The 23,441-nt window shown below is 48.9% G+C and overlaps 1 protein-coding gene across 1 annotated transcript in view; it reads left to right on the top strand.

Annotated features, from left to right (window-relative positions):
- LOC115471043 (actin-binding LIM protein 1-like) overlaps positions 1 to 23,441 on the top strand; it is a 264,144-nt gene that overhangs the window by 209,377 nt on the left and 31,326 nt on the right. Inside the window, exons 3-4 of the mRNA XM_030204711.1 lie at positions 14,191 to 14,374; positions 17,063 to 17,175. Coding sequence (XP_030060571.1) covers positions 14,191 to 14,374; positions 17,063 to 17,175 — 297 coding nt within the window. The remainder of the gene's footprint in view (positions 1 to 14,190; positions 14,375 to 17,062; positions 17,176 to 23,441) is intronic.

A 23,441-nucleotide genomic window follows, 5' to 3' on the forward strand; every position in this document is an offset into this window, starting at 1 on the left:
AGCTATAATAACCCTTCTCCCCACCACTACCTTCTACCCTTCCAACCCCAACAATAGCTGACTTCTACTACCCCAAGGAACCCTAATCCACCCAGTTAAAATGTGCAGGGGTACAAAATACATCCCATTCTGTATGCCCTAGAAATATGCCCTATGAAACACTGTTATGATTTTTTTAAATCTGTGGATGAATAAGTCATCAACAATCTCAAGATTCAGTCTAGCTCTTCTGTCTTCCACAGTCCAACCTGCAATAGAAAATGTCTTCTCAGAAGATGTTCTGGTCCAGGATCCCCCATGCAAATTTTTACCAGTTGTGGTCAGCACTTTTGCTTGTTTTTCCAAAAAATGAAAACATCATTGCCTGCATCACTGGAACATAAATAACTGTCCAATTCATTAACAGCCTTCAAAGTAGATAATGACTGTATCAAAGTTTGTCCCCATCCCTGCCCTGTCCCTGTGGGATCTGTCCCCATTCCCACCTCATCCCCTCAGGCTCTGTCCCTGCCCCGTCCCTGTAGACTCTGTCCCCGTTCTCATCCCGGGCCCCCTGTCCCCATGTCATTCTGTAGTAGCACCCATGCCTCTTGCCTCCCTAGAGGGCCTCCCCCCTCACCCACCCACCCTCCTGAACATTAGAATTCACATGTCCTGCCCCTCCCCCAAAGTGCCTCCTCCCTCAGCCACTTGTAGGCCACCCTACAGTCCATGGTGGTCTACTGGTGAAGTTGAGCTGGGAGTGATCCCCATTCGCTCCTTCCCATGCCGGCTCTGTTTTCAAAATGGCCGCCATGATCTCTAGTGGTAGTCTTTGTAAACCCATCCATCTTCTCTCCTCCTCCTGATTCACTACTGGTTCTTTTGAGCATAGTTCTCCACATTCCTGCTCAGCTGTTTCTCCTGCAGTCATCCTTCCATTTGTCACATCCTCAGTCTATCAGTTTCCGTGGTGATACAGGTAATAAATAGAAATAAAATGAAACATAGAAAAGAAAATAAGATAATACCTTTTTTATTGAACTAACTTAATACATTTTTTGATTAGCTTTTGAAGGTAACCCTTCTTCTTCAGATCAGAAATAAGCAAATGTTAATAAATAACAGTATATATAAGTGAAACATCAAAGCATTCCAATCAGGGTTGGCATAACCCGGTAAGCGCGGTAAGCATGGCAGGCCACAATTCCAGCCCCAGCCTCTGGTCCCCACCTGCCCGACCTCAGTTTTGCCGTGTTCTTGAAGCCTGGATTGGCAGCTGTCGGAGACAGGATGCTGGGCTTGATGGACCTTTGGTCTTTTGGCGGTGCTTATGCGCTTATGCTTATGTGCTTAACTAAGAATTTCCCAAAGGAATTTGTCAACAGATCTTAAAGCTCTAACAGACAAGGTGCTTCATTTTTTTTTAAATCTTAAAATGAGTCCTTTTCTCAGTTGGCAACCAATGAAGAGAACCCCAAAGCGGAGAAATATGATCAAATCTTGAGGTCCGAGTAATTAGATGAGCTGCAGAGTTCTGAGCCACTTGCAAAGATTTTAAAGCTGGCAGACCAATCTGTAAAGCCATTGCAATAATCAAAATGTGATAACACAAAACTACAGCATTGTCTTAAAATCAGTGGGAGATAACAAATCTCTCAAGGGGTCTTTTTACTAAGCTGCGGGGAAAAAAGGCCCTGTGCTAGGGGCGGGGACTGTGGTAAAAAGGATCCCGCACGCCAGGATCCTTTTTACCACAGCGGGTAAAATGCCCTCCCCAAAAATGGCCACGTGGTAAAATGACCCTCACCACGTGGCCATTCGGTGGGGAGCACTTACAGCCACCCATTGAGGTGGCGGTAAGGGCTCCTGCGGTAACCCGATTACCGTTGGGCTAGCGCCACACTACAGAAAAAGAATTTCTGGATCTCCGGAAATGGCGCACATTCCAGCTGGAACTTGTTTTTAACTTTTATTGTAAATACACATTTTATAGAGTCCTGATGCAGGCCTAATGGCCGAAACACAACGTTGTGTCGAGTCTTTGTACTTCAATAAACTCCGTTCACCAACATACATCTTCCAGTCTTTGGTCACCCTCCCACTTTTTCTGTTGTAGTGTTGTTTTCCGTGGGGCGTTCTGAGTTCTCCGTCTTTGGACGGATTTCTTCTTGCACATTCCAGCTGGAACTACCATTGACAGCTGCATTGGGGCAGGCGGTAGTTCTGGATTAGTGAGCGCTTTGTAAAAGACCTCCCTCAGTCTCCTAAGCAATCGTAAATGAAAGAAAACAGTTTTGATAACCTGTTCAATATGGCTCTTCAAAGAAAGAGAGGAATCTAAAAGAACACCCAAATACCGAATTTCGGACAGAATTGGTAGATTGCAACCATGAAGAATAAAACTAATAGGACGACTGTTATTCTTAATTTTAGACCAAAACAACACTTGAGTTTTGGCAGCGTTCAACTGAAATCTGTTCGTTGCTAGTCATCTTCGAATCAGACCTTGAGACAAATGTTTCAAATCTTCATCAATTGTAGTATTAACAGGGAAAAAGAATTGCAAGTCATCTGCGTAAATCTTATTTTGTAATCCTTAACAGGTCAGAAGCTCGCAAATTGGTGTCATGTATACATTAAAGAGGACAGCTGGGAGAGCTGATCCCTGTGGAACAGCAGATTCCATAGGGATCCAGGAAGAAACATCTTGGCTAGACCTAACTTGGCAAGAGCAATCGGTTAAAAAAGAATTAAACCACTCCAAAACTCTACGAGATAATCCAAAACTCTGCAGTCTTGAGTAAGATTCTATGATTGTGTCAAAACTCAAAAGCAGCTGATATGTCCAAGTTTGCCGTAAAATATTGAGCCCCACAATAAAAACCAAGTTTTATAGTATTTCTGTATTGTGTTTTGGTCGAAATCCAAATTGATTTTTATCAAGTAAATTATGTTGGCCAATAAAATCCTGTAATTGCTGAGGAAGAACATTCTCTAAAACTAGCTAAAAAAGGAATGGAAGAAACTGGACAATACTTTCTTGGAGCAGAGATGTCCAGCTTTACATTCTTTAAAAGTGGAGAGTTGGAGGTCCTTTTGAGTCATCACCCCTTCAGTAAGAGATCTATTCTCAAGACCATTTATAGGATCGAGTAATGCGTCACTCATCACCTTAAAAACAGAAACCAGACAAGGGTCTAGAATGTATTATTCAACTCCTTGATAGTCTGTAAAACTTGTTTCCTTGAGACTGGAAAAATTCCCTCCCACTTTTCTGAATCATCGTTACCATATTTGCTGTGACAAATAAGAGGACACAAAATATAATTCAGCCACGTTCCTGTCACACCACACCACACCCTACACTGCAGTGTCACCTTGACCCCCACATAGGGTTACCATATTTTGTCTTCTGAAAAAGAGGACACATGTGACACCCCCCTGTCCAGCCCACACCACGCCCCTTTCGCATCTTCGCCCCGCCCTTTCTCGCTCTCACCCTGCCCCTGTCACATATTCCCCTCCCCCGGGTCACATATTCCCCTCCCCTCCCCCTGTCACCTCCCCTCCCCTCCCCTTACTTACTATCTACTGCCCTGGTGGTCTAGTGACCTCTTTGGGGCAGGAAAGAGCCCCCTCTTTCCTGCCCGGAGCGCTGCCCTTGCCCTGCATCCTGTTGCTGTGATGGTCTCGGGATTCAAAATGGCTGCCGAGAGTTGAAGTCTCGCGAGGCCGCTTCAACTCTCGGCGGCCATTTTGAATCCCGAGACCATCACACAGCAACAGGATGCAGGAAAGGGCAGCGCTCCGGGCAGGAAAGAGGGGGCTCTTTCCTGTCCCGATTAAGAGGTCACTAGACCACCACGGCAGTAGATAGTAAGTAAGGGGAGGGGAGGCTAGGATAGGTCCGCCCCGTTTGTCCAGAAATCCGGACAAACGGGCAGACTGGCAAAACCCACCCGGATGCCCAGATATGTCCTCAAAAAGAGGACATGTCCGGGTAAATCCGGACGTATGGTAACCCTACCCCACAAGAAAGCCAGATTCCCTCTCTCCCTCCCTGTATGTCCCTTTCCCAATCTTTTTTCCAGCCTCCCTCCACCCACTTTTTTTTACAGTTCCCCCCTCCACCCACATGACTCCATTCACATCCCCTCACCTTCTGGTGCTCTAGTGGCCTGTTCAGGGCAGGAAAGAGCCCCCTCTTTCCTGCCCGGCGTTGCCGCAGACCTCTTGCTCCCGGTGCCGCTTCAAAATGACTGCCAAGAGTTCAAGCAGTGACCTTGCAAGACTTCTGCAGAAGTCTCACGAGGCTGCCGCTTGAACTCTCCGCAGCCATTTTGAAGCGGCGCCAGGAGCAAGAAAGAGGGATTTCTTTCCTGCTCCAAAAAGGCCGCTAGACTACCAGGGCATGACAAGGTACAGGAGGGGAGGGGAGGGGGGACACCCTGAGGTCTGCCTGCCTGTCCGTCCACAATCCGAGACTAACGGGCAGGCTGGCAAAACCTGCCCGAACGGCCCGTAGTGTCCTCAAATCTGGACATATGGTAACCCTAATCAATACAGCATTGATCAGAGAAAGGGAAGGGTAAAGAATGAAAAGTCTCCATTATATTAGTAGTTTTTATAGAAAAGGCATCTGCAAAAGTTTGAGCAGGAATCTGTATTAATGTTTTAGAATTATTGCCAGTCTTAACAAAAGAGAATAAATCTTTGTAGTTACTGTAGCTTATTGCAGGACTTTACCCCATGGTATATCTTCATATTTACGCCTATGTTTACTAAGCGGTGCTATGGGCGTGTTAGTGTTTTTAACATGTGTAAATAGTTTACATGCGTTAAATGCTAACATGCCCATAGAAATGTATAGGCGTGTTAGCGTTTAATGCACCTGAAATTTACTGGCGCGTTAAAAATGCTAACCGGGCACCCTAGGGGGCACTGCAGTGGACTTCAGAAAAAGCTCCCAGGTACATAGCTGAGCTCCCCAACCCCCCCCCCCCCCAAAAAAAAAAACCCACTACCCATCACTGTACACCACTACCATAGCCCTTATGGGTGAAGGGGGGCACCTACATGTGGGTACAATGGGTTTCTGGTGGGTTTTGAAGGGTTCACATTTACCACCACTAGTGTAACAGGTGGGGGGGATGGGCCTGGGTCTGCCTGCCTGAAGTGCACTGCAGTACCCCCTAAAACTGCTCCAGGGACCTGCATACTGCTGTCATGGAGCTGGGTATGACATTTGAGGCTGGCATAGAGGCTGTAAAAATATATTTTTTTAAATTTTTTTTAGGGTGGGAGGGGGTTGGTGACCACTGGGGGTGTAAGGGGAGGTCATCCCCGATTCCATTTGGTGGTCATCTGGTCAGTTCGGGCACCTTTTTGTGCCTTGATCGTAAGAAAAAAAGGACCAGGTAAAGTCATCCAAGTGTTCGTCAGGGACACCCTTTTTTTTTTCCATTATGGGTTGAGGACGCCCATGTGTTAGGCACGCCCCAGTCCTGCCTTCGCTACGCCTCCTTCACGCCCCTATGAACTTTGGTCATCCCTGCGACGGAAAGCAGTTGGGGACGCCCAAAATCGGCTTTCCATTATACAGATTTGGGCGACCCTGTTAGAAGGACGCCCATCTTGGAATTTGTGTCGAAAATAAGCCTGATAGGGTTTCCCGCAGGAGGAGCGCCCTTGTTTGGTGCGCTGCCCGCTGAGCATTAGGGAGGAACCTGTTTAGCATGCATTTGCATGCCCATTGTTCTCAGAGCCGATGAGCTCATTCTTTCACTCAATCATTGGCTCTGAGCATTTGATGGTAGCAAATGAGGATGCTACTCCGGTGCTATTGGCCTCTAGCGCCCGCAATTGCTTCTGGGCATCAGAGCCTTAGTGCAGTGTGCTAACTACCAAACATCTTCCACACTCACTCTGCCTGTGTCACACTCCCTCACACAAAAAGCACTTACCCCCGGATTCTATATTTGGTGCCCTTCTGAGATGAGTGCCCAACTTAGTTGGCCAATGAACTGTTAACCATCAATAATTAGATGCTATCAACTAATTATTGATGTTAATTAGCACCACTTAGGATTTGTGTGCGCACCCGGATACGTGTTATCCTATAATGCTGGGCACCTAAAGGGGGCGTGGCCATGGGAGGGGCATGGGAAGATCACGGGTGTTCCAAAAAGTCACTTGGAGTGTTTATTTGGTTTCCACGCCCAACTTGGGCCCAAGGCAAGATGCCACCTGAGGTAAAGGCTAAGATGCTGCCCTCCCCCCCCCCCCCGGGCCACGGTCTGACATCTCCCCTTCCATCCTCCACCCCCCCCCCCCCTTCCCCAAGTTTACCTTTTTTCCCGTTTTTCAAGCAGCGGTGAAAGCGATTCCTATAGGCTGCCCTGCCACCAGCACCAGCCTCTTCTCTACTGTGGCCCACCTTTGAGGAAACAGGAAGTTACATCAGAGAGGCGGGCCACAGTAAAGAGCAGAGGCCGGTGCCGACGGCAAGGCAATGTATGGGAATCGCTGCCACCGCTGCCTTTTGGAAAATAGGAAAAGGTAAACTCGGGGGAAAGGGGTGGAGAAAGGAAGTGGTCTAGTGGTTAGGGTGGTGGACTTTGGTCCTGGGGAACTGAGGAACTGAGTTCAATTCCCGGCACAGGCAGCTCCTTGTGACTTTGGGCAAGTCACTTAACCCTCCATTGCCCCATGTAAGCCGCATTGAGCCTGCCATGAGTGGGAAAGCGCGGGGTACAAATGTAACAAAAATAAAATAGATACTATTGGAGATTCTACATGGAATGTTGCTATTCCACTAGCAACATTCCATGTAGAAAGCTGCGCAGGCTTCTGTTTCTGTGAGTCTGACGTCCTGCACGTACGTGCAGGACGTCAGACTCACAGAAGCAGAAGCCTGCGCGGCCACATTGGTGATCTGTAAGGGCCGACTTCCACATGGAATGTTGCTAGTGGAATAGCAACATTCCATGTAGAATCTCCAATAGTAGCAACAGTGGAGGAGTGGCCTAGTGGTTAGGGTGGTGGACTTTGGTCTTAAGGAACTGAGTTCGATTCCCACTTCAGGCACAGGCAGCTCCTTGTGACTTTGGGCAAGTCACTTAACCCTCCATTGCCCCATGTAAGCCGCATTGAGCCTGCCATGAGTGGGAAAGCGCGGGGTACAAATGTAACCAACAAAAAAAAAAGGGGGAGATGTCACTCCAGGAAAGTGCTGCCTGAGGCCCCCGCCTCAGGTGGCCTAATGGTAGGGTGCCACAGGATGCTCTTTCAGTCTATACAAGCTACACAGCCAAAGGCAAGAAGGACCAACCTCAGTATCACTTTGATACTTACACAGAGCTGCCAGGTTACCGAGCTTGTGGGGGTAGATTTTCTGGGTCAATTCTGGAATTCTGACGCATCCTGGTGCATTATGGGACCTGCAGCACTGATTTCAATGTGTAGAATCAGGAACTACAAATCCCACACCGCTTTCTGATACAAGTTCAAAACTAGGACAGGCCAAATGTCTCCTACCTGGAACTGGGTAACTTGGGCAGCTCTTCTTACACTTGAAGACCGTGAAGTACAGAGTAACTTGTCCAAGGTTACACACAGCTTCCTTGGCAGGGCTGAACCTTGAAGCCAGATGTCCGTGGGGCATGGTCCTTGGTCCTCCGGGGGGCTCTTTGTAATCCAATTTAGACAGTGACAGCCTGGCTGAGAATTGCCTTTCAGCTTTGTTCCGGAAGGCAGTCCAAGGTAGGCGTCTTATCTTGGCCTACCCCTATTCCTCATTGCTTTTTGGGAGGGAAGAGATGCAGGTTTTCCATTGCTGGCATGGCGTTTGTATCGCAGTGTCCTAATGGAATGAAGTAGCTGGTGATAGATCTGATTGCGTACAGGTCAGGGCTTTACTGGTACAAACTCTCTTCCAGGAAGAGAGTGAGCCCATGGGCTGTGCACAGAAATAATATTGTTATACAGCAAGTTTCCCAGAATTTAAGGAGGGGGAGAGAGGACTGGGCTATTTGTTTAATAACGGCTGGGGCAGCACCTACTAGACAGAAAATGATCAGACAGAAATAGTGCATTGCCTCAGCCCCAGGCCTTGAATGCTGTAGTCTTATCACATTATAAAAACAGTGACCTCTGATTTAATTTTGTAGCACTCCTGAGGAAGTATCGTGTCTATATATAAGGTCATAAGTCCAGCATTGTAGACATCCTGGTACCTAAGGCAAAAGTGTTCTGTGCTCCACAGCAAAGCATTTACTACCTCTAAATCTTTATCTGACCTGAAAGAATTTCTGGAAGGCACTGAGGGGGGAAGTTATCAAGGTGTGGTTAAGTCAAGCTTTTACCTCACCTTGATTTACTAGAGGAGTCACCAACCTGCGATTATCTCAGTTCTGCGGGTTCCTGACTCCCAAGGTATATGCATAATACTGCTTGCAATCTACCTCACAGGCCATATTATGCCACCATCCCGGGAGTATTGGGCTACCACATCTTAAAATGGGCTGCGCATAGCACCCATGAGATGGCCCAACATCCCCCCAAGCACAAACCCCCTCCAGAGTTCTCCCTCCCAAATAAAGCCCCCCAGTAAGGAGCCTCCGACCTGAAGCCTTCCTCAAATCAAGGCCCTCTCCCCTCTGGAAGTCCCCCCCCCCCCTCACCATAAGATCTCCTTCAAGTATTGAAACCCCAGATGATAGGCCCCTCCCCCCAGCCTTATATGGAAACATGATCCATAGTGGTTGTACCACAAATCTACTGCCAGAGGTCACCAGCACCATTTTGAACCTGGCAGTGGAAGGGCAGGAGCAACTGGCGTTTGCTTCTGCCCAAACCCACTAGGAGGAGCCTATTGGGTGGGGGGGGGGGGGGTTCAATACTTAGGAGGAAGCCTTCCAGTGGCACGCAGGGCTGCCGAGAGGGGGGCAGGGGGGACAAAATTCCCCGGGCCCAGGCCTCCAAGGGGGGCCTGGCGCCGCAGTCCCCTCCACCTGCCCCCCTCCATCCACCACCGGGCCAGGCCCCCCTGAATTCAAATCATAGCACCTCACCTCGACCTCGCTCCGTGGGAAAGAAGCGCAGCAGCGGCAGTCTGCAGATCGCCTCCCTTCGGGCCTTCCCTCCCTGTATCCCACCCTTGCGCAAGTTACATCAGACAAGGGCGGGACACGGGGAGGGAAGGCCCAAAGGGAGGCAATCTGCAGACTGCCGCTGCTGCGCTTTTTTCACACGGAGCGAGGTCAAGGTGAGGCGCTATGATTTGAATTCAGGGGGGCCCGGCCCGGTGGTGGACGGAGGGGGGCGATGATGACGACCTCGGGGGGGGGGGGGGGCGGTGGCGGCAGAGCCCTGGGGGCGACCTTGCCCCGGGCCCGGCCCTGTCTCTTGGCGGCCCTGGTGGCAGGGGCTTGATTTTGGAGAGGGGACTCTGGAAGGGGATATGCTTGGGTGTGGGGGGCACTTCGCACAAGCTATATACAGTCCTTTTAAGATGTGGCCTGGGAGTATCAGGCCGCAGCTTGGTGGTCCAGTCCTCTTCGGACTGTAAAAGAACTCCAGCTTTGGTAAAGTTTATTTTTCCAGCTAGAACACGGCTTTCAGTATTCACCACAAGTTGTGTTGTAGAAACCGTCTAGAAATGAGGTGTTTTGCATGCATTGTATCCTATTACTGTGTACCCCGTGGTAACCTAAATAATGCTGTGTTATGGTAGCGCAACATGTTCAGAGGCAAATAATGTACATATTGTCACTGTAATGCAGCTTGATAACTACTCCCCTTTTTTAGTATTTGTTTTCCCTTCTGGTTTCTAATTTCCCCCTTTCTGTTCTCTAGACATTGTACTAGTAGTGGAGGAGTAGCCTAGTGGTTAGTGCAGTGGACTCTGATCCTGGGGAATTGAGTTCAATTCCCACTGCAGCTCCTTGTGACTCCGGGCAAGTCACTTAACCCTCCATTGCCCCTGGAACAAAATAAGTACCTGAATATATGTAAACCGCTTTGAATGTAGTTGCAAAAACCTCCGAAAGGTGGTATATCAAGTCCCATTTCTCTTTCCCTATTTGAGATTCTACATGGAATGTTGCAGTTGCTACTATTTGAGATTCTGGAATGTTGCTACTATTGAGATTCTACGTGGAATGTTAATGTTGCTATTCCACGAGCAACATTCCATGTAGAAGCCTGCCCTTGCAGATCAGCAACGCGGCCGCACAGGCTTCTGTTTCTGTGAGTCTGACGTCCTGCACAGAAACAGAAGCCTGTGCGGCAAGGGCAGGCTTCTACATGGAATGTTGCTAGTGGAGGAGTAGCCTAGTGGTTTGTGCAGTGGACTTTGATCCAGGGGAACTGGGGTTCAATTCCCTCTGCAGCTCCTTGTGACTCTGGGCAAGTCACTTAACCCTCCATTTACTATGTAGTAAATGTACTCTTTCAATGTAGTTGCAAAAACCACAGAAAGGCAATATGTCAAGTCCCATTTTCCTTTTCCTATCTGAGATTCTACGTGGAATGTTGCTAGTGGAGGAGTAGCCTAGTGGTTAGTACAACAGACTTTGATCCTGGGGAACCAGGTTCAATTCCCACTGCATCTCCTTGTGACTCTGGCCAAATCACTTAACCCTCTGTTGCCCCAGGTATAAAATAAGTACCTGTATATATGTAAACCGCTTTGAATGTAGTTGGAAAAACCACAGAAAGGCAGTATATCATAGGCGTAGTTTGACTGTTTCATTTGGGGGGGCAAAAAATGGGCGGAGCATATTAGCATATCATTTGCATATATACATATATACATATCACAGATGCACATTTCAAAAAGCTGACACATTTCAATTAATAAATTATGAATAAAATAAACTTTTATTTACCTTTGTTGTCTGATCATGTAGTTTTTCTATTCGCTTTGATCCCAGTGTCTTCTGTTTTATGCAGTGTCTTCTTTCCAGTAGGCTTCCCTCTGCTCCCCACCCTCCCAGTCCCATCCATCTCTTGCTCCTTCCCTCTGCTCCCCACCCCTCCCAGTCCCATCCATCTTCTGTTCCTTCCCTCTGCTCACCATCCCTCCGTCCCATCCATCTTCTGCTCCTTCCCTCTGCTGTGCCTGACCTCTCCCAATCCCATCCATCTCCTGGTCCATCCCTCTGCTCCCCACCCCTCCCAGTCCCATCCATCTCTTGCTCCTTCCCTCTGCTCCCCACCCCTCGCAGTCCCAACCATCTCTTGCTCCTTCCCGCTGCTCCCCACCCTCCCAGTCCCATCCATCTCCTGCTCCTTCCCTCTGCTCACCTCCTTTCCCAGTCCAATCCAATTCCTGGTCCTTCCCTCTGCTCCCCACCCACCCCTCCCAGTCCCATCCATCTCTTGCTCCTTCCCTCTGCTCCCCACCCCTCCCAGTCCCATCCATCTTCTGTTCCTTCCCTCTGCTCACCATCCCTCCGTCCCATCCATCTCTTGCTCCTTCCCTCTGCTGTGCCTGACCTCTCCAAATCCCATCCATCTCCTGGTCCATCCCTCTGCTCCCCACCCCTCCCAGTCCCATCCATCTCTTGCTCCTTCCCTCTGCTCCCCACCCCTCCCAGTCCCAACCATCTCTTGCTCCTTCCCGCTGCTCCCCACCCCTCCCAGTCCCATCCATCTCCTGCTCCTTCCCCTCTGCTCACCTCCTTTCCCAGTCCAATCCAATTCCTGGTCCTTCCCTCTGCTCCCCCCCCACCCCTCCCAGTCCCATCCATCTCTTGCTCCTTCCCTCTGCTCCCCACCCCTCCCAGTCCCATCCATCTTCTGTTCCTTCCCTCTGCTCACCATCCCTCCGTCCCATCCATCTCTTGCTCCTTCCCTCTGCTGTGCCTGACCTCTCCAAATCCCATCCATCTCCTGGTCCATCCCTCTGCTCCCCACCTCTCGCAGTCCCATCCATCTTCTGTTCCTTCCCTCTGCTCACCTCCTTTCCCAGTCCAATCCAATTCCTGGTCCTTCCCTCTGCTCCCCACCCACCCCTCCCAGTCCCATCCATCTCTTGCTCCTTCCCTCTGCTCCCCACCCCTCCCAGTCCCATCCATCTTCTGTTCCTTCCCTCTGCTCACCATCCCTCCGTCCCATCCATCTCTTGCTCCTTCCCTCTGCTGTGCCTGACCTCTCCAAATCCCATCCATCTCCTGGTCCATCCCTCTGCTCCCCACCCCTCCCAGTCCCATCCTCTCCTGCTCCTTCCCTCTGCTCCCCACCCACCCCTCCCAGTCCCATCCATCTCCTGCTCCTTCCCTCTGCTCACCTCCTTTCCCAGTCCAATCCAATTCCTGGTCCTTCCCTCTGCTCCCCACCCACCCCTCCCAGTCCCATCCATCTCTTGCTCCTTCCCTCTGCTTCCCACCCCTCCCAGTCCCATCCATCTCCTGCTCCTTCCCACTGCTCCCCACCCACCCCTCCCAGTCCCATCCATCTCCTGCTCCTTCCCTCTGCTCACCTCCTTTCCCAGTCCAATCCAATTCCTGGTCCTTCCCTCTGCTCCCCACCCACCCCTCCCAGTCCCATCCATCTCTTGCTCCTTCCCTCTGCTTCCCACCCCTCCCAGTCCCATCCTTCTCCTGCTCCTTCCCACTGCTTCCCACCCTCCCAGTCCCATCCATCTCCTGCTCCTTCACTCTGCTTCCCACCCTCCCAGTCCCATCCAATTCCTGGTCCTTCCCTCTGCTCCCCACCCACCCCTCCCAGTCCCATCCATCTCTTGCTCCTTCCCTCTGCTTCCCACCCCTCCCAGTCCCACCCATCTCCTGCTCCTTCCCACTGCTTCCCACCCTCCCAGTCCCATCCATCTCTTACTCCTTCCCTCTGCTCTCCACCCTCCCAGTCCCATTCATCTTCCCTCTGCTCCCCCCCCCCCCCCCGCGAGGTCCAGGATCGTGACTCCGTTTACCCCCTCTCTTCCTCCCTCCCTCCGGTGCAGGCAGCAGTCTTCTTCAACCTTTCTGTGCTCCTGGCAGCGGTAGCGACGTATACACGCTGCCTTCGGTCTGCCCCGGAAGCCTTCTCTTCAAGTCCTGTTCCCACCTATGCGGGAACAGGAACTTGAAGAGAAGGCTTCGGGGCAGAGCTGAAGGCAGCGTGTACGTCGCTACCGCTGCCAGGAACAAGAAAGACTTAGAGAAGATTGGTGCTGCCTGCGCCGGAGGGTAGGAAGAGAGGGGTAGATAGACACGCTCGTCTCCGTCCGCTTCGCTGCTTCCCTGCCCTCTCTGTCTGCGTCCTGCCCGAAAGGAAATGACATCAGAGGAAGGCGGGACGCAGACAGAGAGGGCAGGGAAGCAGCGAAGCGGACGGAGACGAGCGCGTGCCTGCTTGTTTTTTTTTTTTTTTTTTTCATTCTAGCGCCAGTCCACGTCCTCGTCGTTTGGGGGGGCATTGCCCCCCCCCCCCCCCCCCCAGTCTACGCCTATGCAGTATATCAAGTCCCATTTCCCTTTCCCTATTTGAGATTCTAAATTCTACATGGAATGTTGCTGTTGCTACTATTTGAGATTCTGGAATGTTGCTACTATTGAGATTCTACATGGAATGTTAATGTTGCTATTCCACTAGCAACATTCCATGTAGAAGCCTGCCCTTGCAGATCAGCAACGCGGCCGCACAGGCTTCTGTTTCTGTGAGTCTGACGTCCTGCACAGAAACAGAAGCCTGTGCGGCAAGGGCAGGCTTCTACATGGAATGTTGCTAGTGGAGGAGTAGCCTAGTGGTTTGTGCAGTGGACTTTGATCCAGGGGAACTGGGGTTCAATTCCCTCTGCAGCTCCTTGTGACTCTGGCCAAATCACTTAACCCTCCGTTGCCCCAGGTATAAAATAAGAACCTGTATTATAATATGTAAACTGCTTTGATTGTAACCACAGCAAGGTAGAATATCAGATCCCATCCCCTTCCCTCACTGGTCCTCAGGATTTGCCTTGTCTAGACCTTGGACTCAGGAACTGTAAATATCTCTATTTTGGCTTAACTTTCACTAACACGTTGAACTAAAACCGTTTTTGGATAATTGCGGGATACAAGTATGAATGAATGAATAAATAAAAACCTTCTGGACTATCAGTTCTCTGACCCTGAACGATCCCACTTCACTTGACCCTTTCCCAACTTTCCAAAGGCTGTAGATTTTCTTCTAATGGGATTTGTTGTTTGTTTGTTTGTTTTTTTTCAGTTTGTGGCTGTGACCTGGCCCAGGGAGGCTTCTTCATTAAAAACGGGGACTACCTCTGCACCCTGGATTACCAGCGCATGTATGGGACTCGCTGTAATGGCTGTGGAGAATTCGTAGAAGGAGAGGTGGTGACAGCCCTGGGGAAAACCTACCATCCGAACTGTTTCGCCTGCACCATTTGCAAGTAAATCCTTTCGGTTCTTACTACCCAGAACCCCTCAAAAATCAGCAAAGCACTCTGCAGAGGTTTACGACAGCTGAGTGTTGACCCCCTCCCCTTGACCCTAACATAAGTATATATGGTAATTAAATGTAGAAATACCACATTAATGTAGTTTAGAGTCCACTTAACTTAACTTAAGCTCAACATCTAAATTCTTTGGTACCTTGACCCTGACGCAGATTGCCGAAACATGAATTCATTGTCGGGAGAGGTGGCCTGGCACTGAGGTTTGAATTTGTATGTAAGATAAGCGGTACACATTTGATTGAAAAAGATATCGATTGAGAAACAATTTTGAAAAATTCAAAAATATACAAAAATGAAAGAAGGCTGGATTCATGAGGATATTGGCCAGAGTTTAGCTTGAATGAAGTTATTCACTAATGGGCCGTCTGAGGATCCATTTTTATATATAAAATTGTAGTTTGATGGCACTATCGTAATATAGATCCATAAAATTAGGATAGCACAAAGCAGTGGCGTAGCCAGAAGACAATTTTTGGGTGGGCCAGCGGGTTGGATGGGTGGGCACTACAACCCCAACCCCCCCCCCCCCCCCCCCCACACACACGCAGCGCACAGCACCTTTAAAGTTATCGACGCTGCCTCCACTCACCTTCTCCCACCATGGCGCTGACTCGTCTCCTGCACTTCATGGTCTCCGTCTCCCACTGCCGCGGCAGCGCTCTATCAGCGCTGCCTGCCTGACAGCTGACAGACGCGGCGCGACGACGTCCTGCTCCGGGACCTTCCCTCTGCCGCATGCAATCCACCCTGCATAAACAGGAAGTTGAATCAACGCGGCAGAGGGAAGGCCCCGGAGCAGGAGGACATCGCGTCGCATCTGTCAGCTGTCAGGCAGGCAGCGCTGATAGCAAATTGAAAGCGCTGCCGTGAGGGTGGGAGACAGACACCGCGAAGTGCAGGAGAGGAGGCAGCGCTACGGCGGGGGTGGGAGAAGGTGAGGATGGGCCTGAGACGAAACTGGGTGGGCCTGGGCCCATCCAGGCCCACCCGTAGCTACGCCCCTGGCACAAAGGCTGATGCGGTGAAGTTAACCGGGTGCTGGACTGAATATCGGCCAGAGCCTGGTTAACTTCGAAATGACTGCTGAAACCCAAATGTTCAATGCCAGGAGCCAGCCCATGCCCTGGCATTAACTATCAGGGGCTTGGGTAGACTGCATGTTTCTTCCTGGCCCCCAAATTATGGACTGATCTTCCCCCGCTACCTTTGCTCTGAACGTCCTTTCCTAAATTTAGGACCATGGTTAAAACATTCTGTTTGAAGCAGCTTTGGGCAGTTGCTTTCAGCTCTGGGCCATTAGTCTCAGCACTTGTACGCAGGCTGTTATGCTCTGCCCTTCTATCTTTACCTGAGTGATTGCCTTCTGCATTATTTTTATTGGCATTCCTTTCTTCCTTTTGATTAGACTTGATTTATCTCAATGTAAGCCGACTTGACCTGATTGCCCGATAGGGCACTACATCAAGTTTGAATAATAAATATAAATAGACACAAGAAAGAGAATGAGAAAAAAAAACCGATGCCTAGCCTGAACATGAAGCCAGAGACAGCAAAGGCTGGAAACTATTATTGTGTGATCGGAAATATTAATTAAGAAGATCGTAAGTGTTGCCATCAAGCCCAGTATCCTGTTTCCAACAGTAGCCAATCCAGGTCACAAGTACCTAGTAAGATCCCAAAAGAGTAAAACAGATTTTTTTTTTTTTTTTGCTGCTTATCCTAGAAATAGGCAGTGAATTTCCCAAGTCTATGTTGATGGCTTATGGACTTAGCCAACCCTTTTTTAAACCCTGCTAAGCTAACTGCATTTTTTAAAATTTTTATTACATTTGTACCCCGCGCTTTCCCACTCATAGCAGGTTCAATGCGGCTTACATATTATATTCAGGTACTTATTTGTATCTGGGGCAATGGAGGGTTAAGTGACTTGCCCAGAGTCACAAGGAGCTGCCTGTGCCTGCAGTGGGAATCGAACCCATTTTCCCAGGACCAAAGTCCACCACTGTAACAACTAGGCCACTCCATTTACCACATTCTCTGACATTGAGTGAAGAAATATTTTCTCCAATTTGTTTTAAATTTACTACTTAGTAGTTTCATTGCGTGCCCCCTAGCAGCCCAGATTTGGGGTGGCCATACAGCTCTGGTTTTAATATCCAACCAATCCTCATAGTCTCCAGTTAGTCAGGTGTTTTAAGATATTCTCTGAATATGCAGGAGAGAAATGTTGAATACATTTAGTTCAAGAACTTGGCTGAATTACATCCTTTAAAACCAGGCTTACTTGGCAGCTGTGAGGGTCAGTGTTGGTAACCAGTGATACATACAGAAGGAGGGTGGTGGTGGTCCTGTGGGTGTGGCCGAGTCCGGTCCTGTCTCTTCTAGTTCCAGGATGTTCTAGGAAGGAAAGATGAATGGTGCTAACCTTGGTTCCTCTGAAATTAGATGCACTTGCGTTCTGAATGCTGGCCAGTTCTCAGCCTTTGCCAGGATCACATTTCTGACATTTTTGGCTGGAGTTTCTTGAAGATATTGATTGCAGCACAGACAGAATGAACAGATAACAATACTGATATTACTAGAATGACCTTTAGAAACTATGTGCGTTGTTTTCCTTTCCAGACGCCCATTTCCACCAGGAGATCGTGTAACGTTTAATGGGAGAGACTGCCTCTGCCAGTCCTGTGCTGTTCAACCGATGTCACCTGGTCCAAAGGAACTGGCCAACTCAAGCAGTAAGTAGACCCCGACCAGCTCTCCACATGTCTTCTGTGTGGTCTACGGTTGCTGTTGTACTTCACTCCTGGCAGTTCTAGCACTCAAAGCTGAAGAGCTTCTCCTACTAACCTACAAATGCACTCAATCTGCAGCCCCTCACTATCTCTCTACCCTCATCTCCCCTTACGTTCCCACCCGAAACCTCCACTCACAGGACAAATCCCTCCTCTCAGTACCCTTCTCCACCACCGCCAACTACAGGCTCCACCCTTTCTGCCTTGCCTCACCCCATGCTTGGAACAAACTCCCTGAGCCCATACGCCAGGCCCCCTCCCTGCCCATCTTCAAATCCTTGCTCAAAGCCCACCTCTTCAATGTCGCCTTCAGCACCTAACCACTACACCTCTATCCAGGAAATCTAGACTGCCCCAATTGACTGTCTGCTCATTTTGTCCATTAGTTGCAAGCTCCTTCGAGCAGGGACTGTCCTTCTTTGTTAAACGGTACAGCGCTGCGTAACCCTAGTAGCGCTCTAGAAATGTTAAGTAGTAGTAGTAGTAGTAAGAGAAATGTTTTAAATCCCAATACACTGTCAGTTTAAACAGCCAAAAAACACCTGCTTTAGAATTGGGCATAGCCAGACACAGTTTTGGGTGGACCTGGGTCCAAGATAGGTGGGCAGAAGAACTCTGCCCTGCCCCACAAGTGATGTGGTCTCTCCCTCTCTCACCTGCATGCCGTATGGTCTCTCAAACATCCCCCCTCCCCCGCATACCTTTAAAATAGCAGATTTTCACCGGCAGCGAGCAGCAACTAATACACACTGCTCATGTTGGCCCCACAGCCTTCCCTGTGATGAAACATCCTGTTTCCGCATAGGCGGGAATACTTCAGAGGGAAGGCTGTGGGGCCGGTGTAAACGGTATCTATCAGTCACTGCTCGCTGCAGGCAAAGATCTGCTGTTTACAAGGTATGCAGGAGGGACAGTTGTTGGGGAGTTTTCGGCTTGTGGGCCTTGGGCATCCCTGCCAGCCATGTCATAGGTGTGTTGCTACTGTGTGGGCCTGAGCCCAAAGTGGGTGGGCCTGGGCCCACCTGGGCCCACCCTTGGCTACGCCACTGTTTGGAATTTTGCAGTCGCACATTGCACTAGCCTCTTTTACTGGGAATGGCATGCTAGAAAGAAGCTCCCTGCCAGTTTTATTTATTTCTTTGTTACATTTGTATCCCACATTTTCCCACCTATTTGCAGGCTCAGTGTGGCTTACATAGTACTGGAGAGGCCTTTGCATACTCCGGTGTAAACAAATACAAAGTGATGTTGTACAGAGTTCATGTGGTACAGCCACATTAGGGAATCGTTCAACGGAAGAGTTGTGTAATGTCCATTTCATACATTATGAAGAAAGACTAAGGGGGCTAGGGCTTTTCAGCTTGGAGAAGAGACGGCTGAAAGGAGACATGATAGAGGCATATAAAATAATGAATGGAGTGGAACAGGTGGATGTGAAGCGTCTGTTCACGCTTTCCAAAAATACTAGGACTAGGGGGCATGCGATGAAACTACAGTGTAGTAAATTTAAAACAAATCGGAGAAAAGTTTTCTTCACCCAACGCATACTTAAACTCTGGAATTCGTTGCCGGAGAACGTGGTGAAGGCGGTTAGCTTAGCAGAGTTAGACGGTTAGACGGTTTCCTAAAGGACAAGTCCATAAACCGCTACTAAATGGACTTGGGAAAAATCCACAATTCCGGGAATAACATGTATAGAATGTTTGTACGTTTGGGAAGCTCGCCAGGTGCCCTTGGCCTGGATTGGCCGCTGTCGTGGACAGGATGCTGGGCTCGATGGACCCTTGGTCTTTTCCCAGTGTGGCATTACTTATGTACTTATGTCCTCTACTTGGCTCACTTTTATTACATAGAGCAGTGATTTAACCTATTGTGATGTCATAGTGGCTCATTCCACCAATAAGAGCCAACCTCATTAGTGATGTCACAATGGCTTGATTGTATAGAATGTTTGTACGTTTGGGAAGCTCGCCAGGTGCCCTTGGCCTGGATTGGCCGCTGTCGTGGACAGGATGCTGGGCTCGATGGACCCTTGGTCTTTTCCCAGTGTGGCATTACTTATGTACTTATGTTAGGTTTGTTATGTTGCAGAGATCAGGCGTTTATGATGGATTGGTTGAGTATGCCTTTTCAAACAGGTTAGTTTTTAGATTTTTCTGGAAGTGTAGGTGGTCGAACGTGGTTTTCAAGGCTTTTGGTAATGCGTTCCATAGTCGTGTGCTTATGTAGGAGAAATTGGAAGCATAGGTTGATATATATTTGAGTCCTTTGCAGCTTGGGTAGTGCAGATTTAGGTACGTTTGTGCAGATTTGGATGTATTTCTGGTTGGGAGGTCGATCAGGTCTGTCATGTATCCCGGGGCTTCACCATAGATAATTTTGTGGACAGATTTTGAAAGCAATGCGTTGTTTGATTGGGAGCCAGTGACTAATGAGCCTGGAAACATCAATAATTGGGTGGTAACAACCAATAATTGACATTGGCAATTAAAATTTGCATATGCATCTCGCTATTATATAAAGCACGATGTTCAATTGCACATATCTGAAAAGTGGGCATGGCCACTTGTTGTGGTTTTGTTTAAAAACTCTTCTCTTCCCCACACCCCTTCCCTTCTTCACCATATTATTAATGCCACATCAAAAACCATATCTTCCCCTTCCCCCCTTTTCCCCCCGTCCATGAAGACATTCTTCACACATATAGACACTCTCAGAAGTCAATTTCAGGTTCATAAGGATTAAGCAGACTTTCCTTTCCACCACTTCTTTTTAGGGTGCAGTTTAGGGGTGAAGTACTTCTGTGCATGAAAGAGAAGCGGGACTTGGGGATGATCATATGTGATGACCTTAACTTGGCCCGACAGGTAGAAAAGGTGATGGCGAAAAGCTAGAAGGATGCTTGGATTCATAGGGAGAGGAATGACCAGTAGGAAAAAAAGGAGGTGATGATGCCCCTGTATAAGACTCTGGTGAGACCTCATTTAGAATATTGTGTACAATTCTGGAGATGGCACTTTTAAAAAGATATAAACAGGATGGAGTCATCTAGAGGGCCACCACTAAAATGGTCAGTGCTGTTCGTCATAAAGTGTATGTGGACAGACTTAAAGATGTCAATTAGTGCAATTCATTGTTTTTAGGTCTTAGAACCACAGATATTAGACATTTACAAGTAATCCAATATACTGCCATAAAATCAGGGCTTTTTTTGAGGGGGTACTTGGGGGTACTGAGTACCGGCACCTTTTCCATGGTCTGCTAAGATTGACCTATTGGACCCCAAGTTTTAATGAAAGATCTCAGGCTCTACACCAGTACCGTAGCGAGGGCGGCTGACAACCGGGGTGGTTCGCCGCTGCGCACCCCCCCCCGGAGCACATTCTTACCACTAGAGTAGGAAACGGGGCGGGCGAGAGGGCCGGTCCGCCCCGAGTGCACGTCACTGGGAGCTGCGTCGACTCCGCTGGTTCCCTGCTCTCTCTGCTCCGGAACAGGAAGTAAACCTGTTCCGGGACAGAGAGAGCAGGGAACCAGCGGAGCCGACACCCCCCCAACGGCGTGCACCCGGGCGGACCGTCCCCCTGCCCCCCCTTCCTACGCCACTGCTCTACACACCAATTCTGCCTTGTCATAGATTCTGTGACTGGTTGCAGGGGGTCTGGCTATTGTGGGGTGGGTCCCTCAGTGATCACCCCACCCCTGAAGAGTGGCCTAGCATTTGAGTACCGGTACCTTTTTTGCTAGAAAAAAATGCACTGCATAAAATTGATAACTGGAAAAAAGAAACATGATTGTGTTACCCCTCTCTTATAAACTGCACACTGGCTTCCATTTCCCCATCGTATCATCTATAAAATTTTTATTACTGGTATATAAGACCCACCAATCTAATGAACCACCTTACCTCTCACGATTACCGATCCCATATACCATCCAAAAATGTCTTCGTTCGTCGTTCCAAAACCGGCTAGCCATTCCATCCTTTCGTGATATTAGACATGAACAGTGCCGTAGCGAGGGTGCCTGACACCTGGGGCGGGTTGCCGCTGCGCACACCCCCCCCCGAGTGCAGGGCACGGCGCACCCCCCTCCGGAGCGCACTCCCCCCGAAATGCACCCTACCTTTCAGCGGGGGGCATGCAGGAGTGCCGATCCGCCCCCAGTGCACGTCACTGGGAGCTGCGTCGGCTCTGCTGCTTCCCTGCTTTCTCTGCCCCAGAACAGGAAGTAAACCTGTTCCGGGACAGAGAGAGCAGGGAACCAGCGAGCCCACCCCCAGCGTGTGCACCTGGGGCGGACCGCCCCACCGCCCCCCCCCCCTTTCTACGCCACTGGACGTGAACACACTTGGTAAGCTATTTTCTCCGTACAGGGACCAGAACACTGAAACAAACTGGCACTGCCATTAAACCTCCCTGACCTCAAGACTTTCCTGTTCATGGATGCATTTTCTTATTTTTAATACGCAGAGACCGTGGGGATGACCCCGCCTGAATTGCTCAACCTCCAGCACTCCCTGCCCACTTACTTTCCTCCCCACCCCGATTTCCTATAAAGTTTGTAGTTCAACCCCCTTTCCCTTTTCTTCATGTATTGTTGCAGTATTTATAAGTTTAGTAGTCAAGACATACCTTTTAGAGTGTAAACCGCCTAGGCACTTGCCTGATAGGCGGGATAGTAAATCTTTAATAAAACTTGAAACTTGAATATCTATACTTGGGAAGAAAGGTGGGAGAGGGGATATATGATAGTCATTTAAATACCTCTGTGCCATAAATGCACAGGATACAAGTCTCTTTCAATTGAAGGAAACTCTGGAATGAGGGGGCATAGGATGAAGGTGAATGGGGATAGACTCGGAAGCAGTGGCGTAACTACGTGGGGCCAGGGGGGCCTGGGCCCCTGTAGATTTGGCCCTGGACCCCCCTGCTGACGACCCTCTTGACCCCCCCCTCCCGCCGCGAACCCGCCGTCGCCTGCCTTTGCTGGCAGGGGACCCCAACCCCTGCCAGCCGAGGTCCTATTCTTTTCGCAAAAGGCTTCCTTCTGCTTCTGACGTCCTTGGCTGTTGTACAAACCAGCTACCACTAAACGTGTGCTACTGTTGGGTGGGCCTGTACCCTAAGTGGGTGGGCCCTGGCCTACCCAGGCCCACCTGTGGCTATGCCACTGCAAATAACTGCCTTTCAAAGTTGGATTGACAGTGAGTGAACTCAATTTGAACTGTCGCGTCGCAATAATGCAAAACTGCTGTAGTAAGGCTCAACAGTGGGTCACCCCAGGAACCTTTTTTGAGAATTGGGCATTATATTTGGCTACCCTCAAGTCGTCAGGTACATAGGCAAATTGAAATGGTAGGTTACAAACAATGGATCTCAGCAATCTTATATTTCAGTTCCTTTTAGGATTCAAAATTTTAAATTTAACATTTAAATTTTAATTTTAAAGTTAACACAATGATTTACAAGACATTACACGGAGAAGCCCCCACCTACATGAATAACCTTATCGACCTCCCAACCAGAAACAGTTTGACGTCTTCCCGTACTTACCTTAATCTACACCTTCCCAACTGCAAAGGTATTAAGTACAAATCCTTTTACGCATCCAATTTCTCCTTTTTGGGTAGCCAGCTTTGGAACGCTCTACCAAGATCCATCCAAACAATCAACGGCATTTTGCCCATCAGAAAAGCATTGAAGACCCTTCTCTTCAAGAAAGCCTACCCTAACGACTCAACTTAACTCAAGCCTGTCCACATGATTCTTACCGACGATTGTTATACATTGACCATGTTTCCCATTATCCTTATTGCTATCCCATATCTATTCCTCTCCATCTTCGTACGCCTACCTCCTAATGCTCTTTTCCTTCTGCACCTAATTCCTTCTTTGTTCAATTTACTTATCCATTAACCCCATTAATATTACCTTTACCACAAATTGTACATTCTTCTTATGACTTGTAATTTTTTTTATATTGTTACTATGTAAGCCGCATTGAGCCTGCCATGTGTGGGAAAGCACGGGGTACAAATATAATAATTAAATAAATTCTGGGGTAAATGCCATCAGGTTTTGAAGATTTGCTATTCAGTTTGGCAGCTTGATATAGCACATCTTCTAGATTCACACTGATTTGTTTCAGTTCTACTACTTAACATTTCTAAAGCAGCGCTGTACAATTTAACATAGAGGGACGGTCCC

Source organism: Microcaecilia unicolor, chromosome 5 (genome assembly GCF_901765095.1).
Source record: "Microcaecilia unicolor chromosome 5, aMicUni1.1, whole genome shotgun sequence".
Lineage (NCBI taxonomy): Eukaryota > Metazoa > Chordata > Amphibia > Gymnophiona > Siphonopidae > Microcaecilia > Microcaecilia unicolor.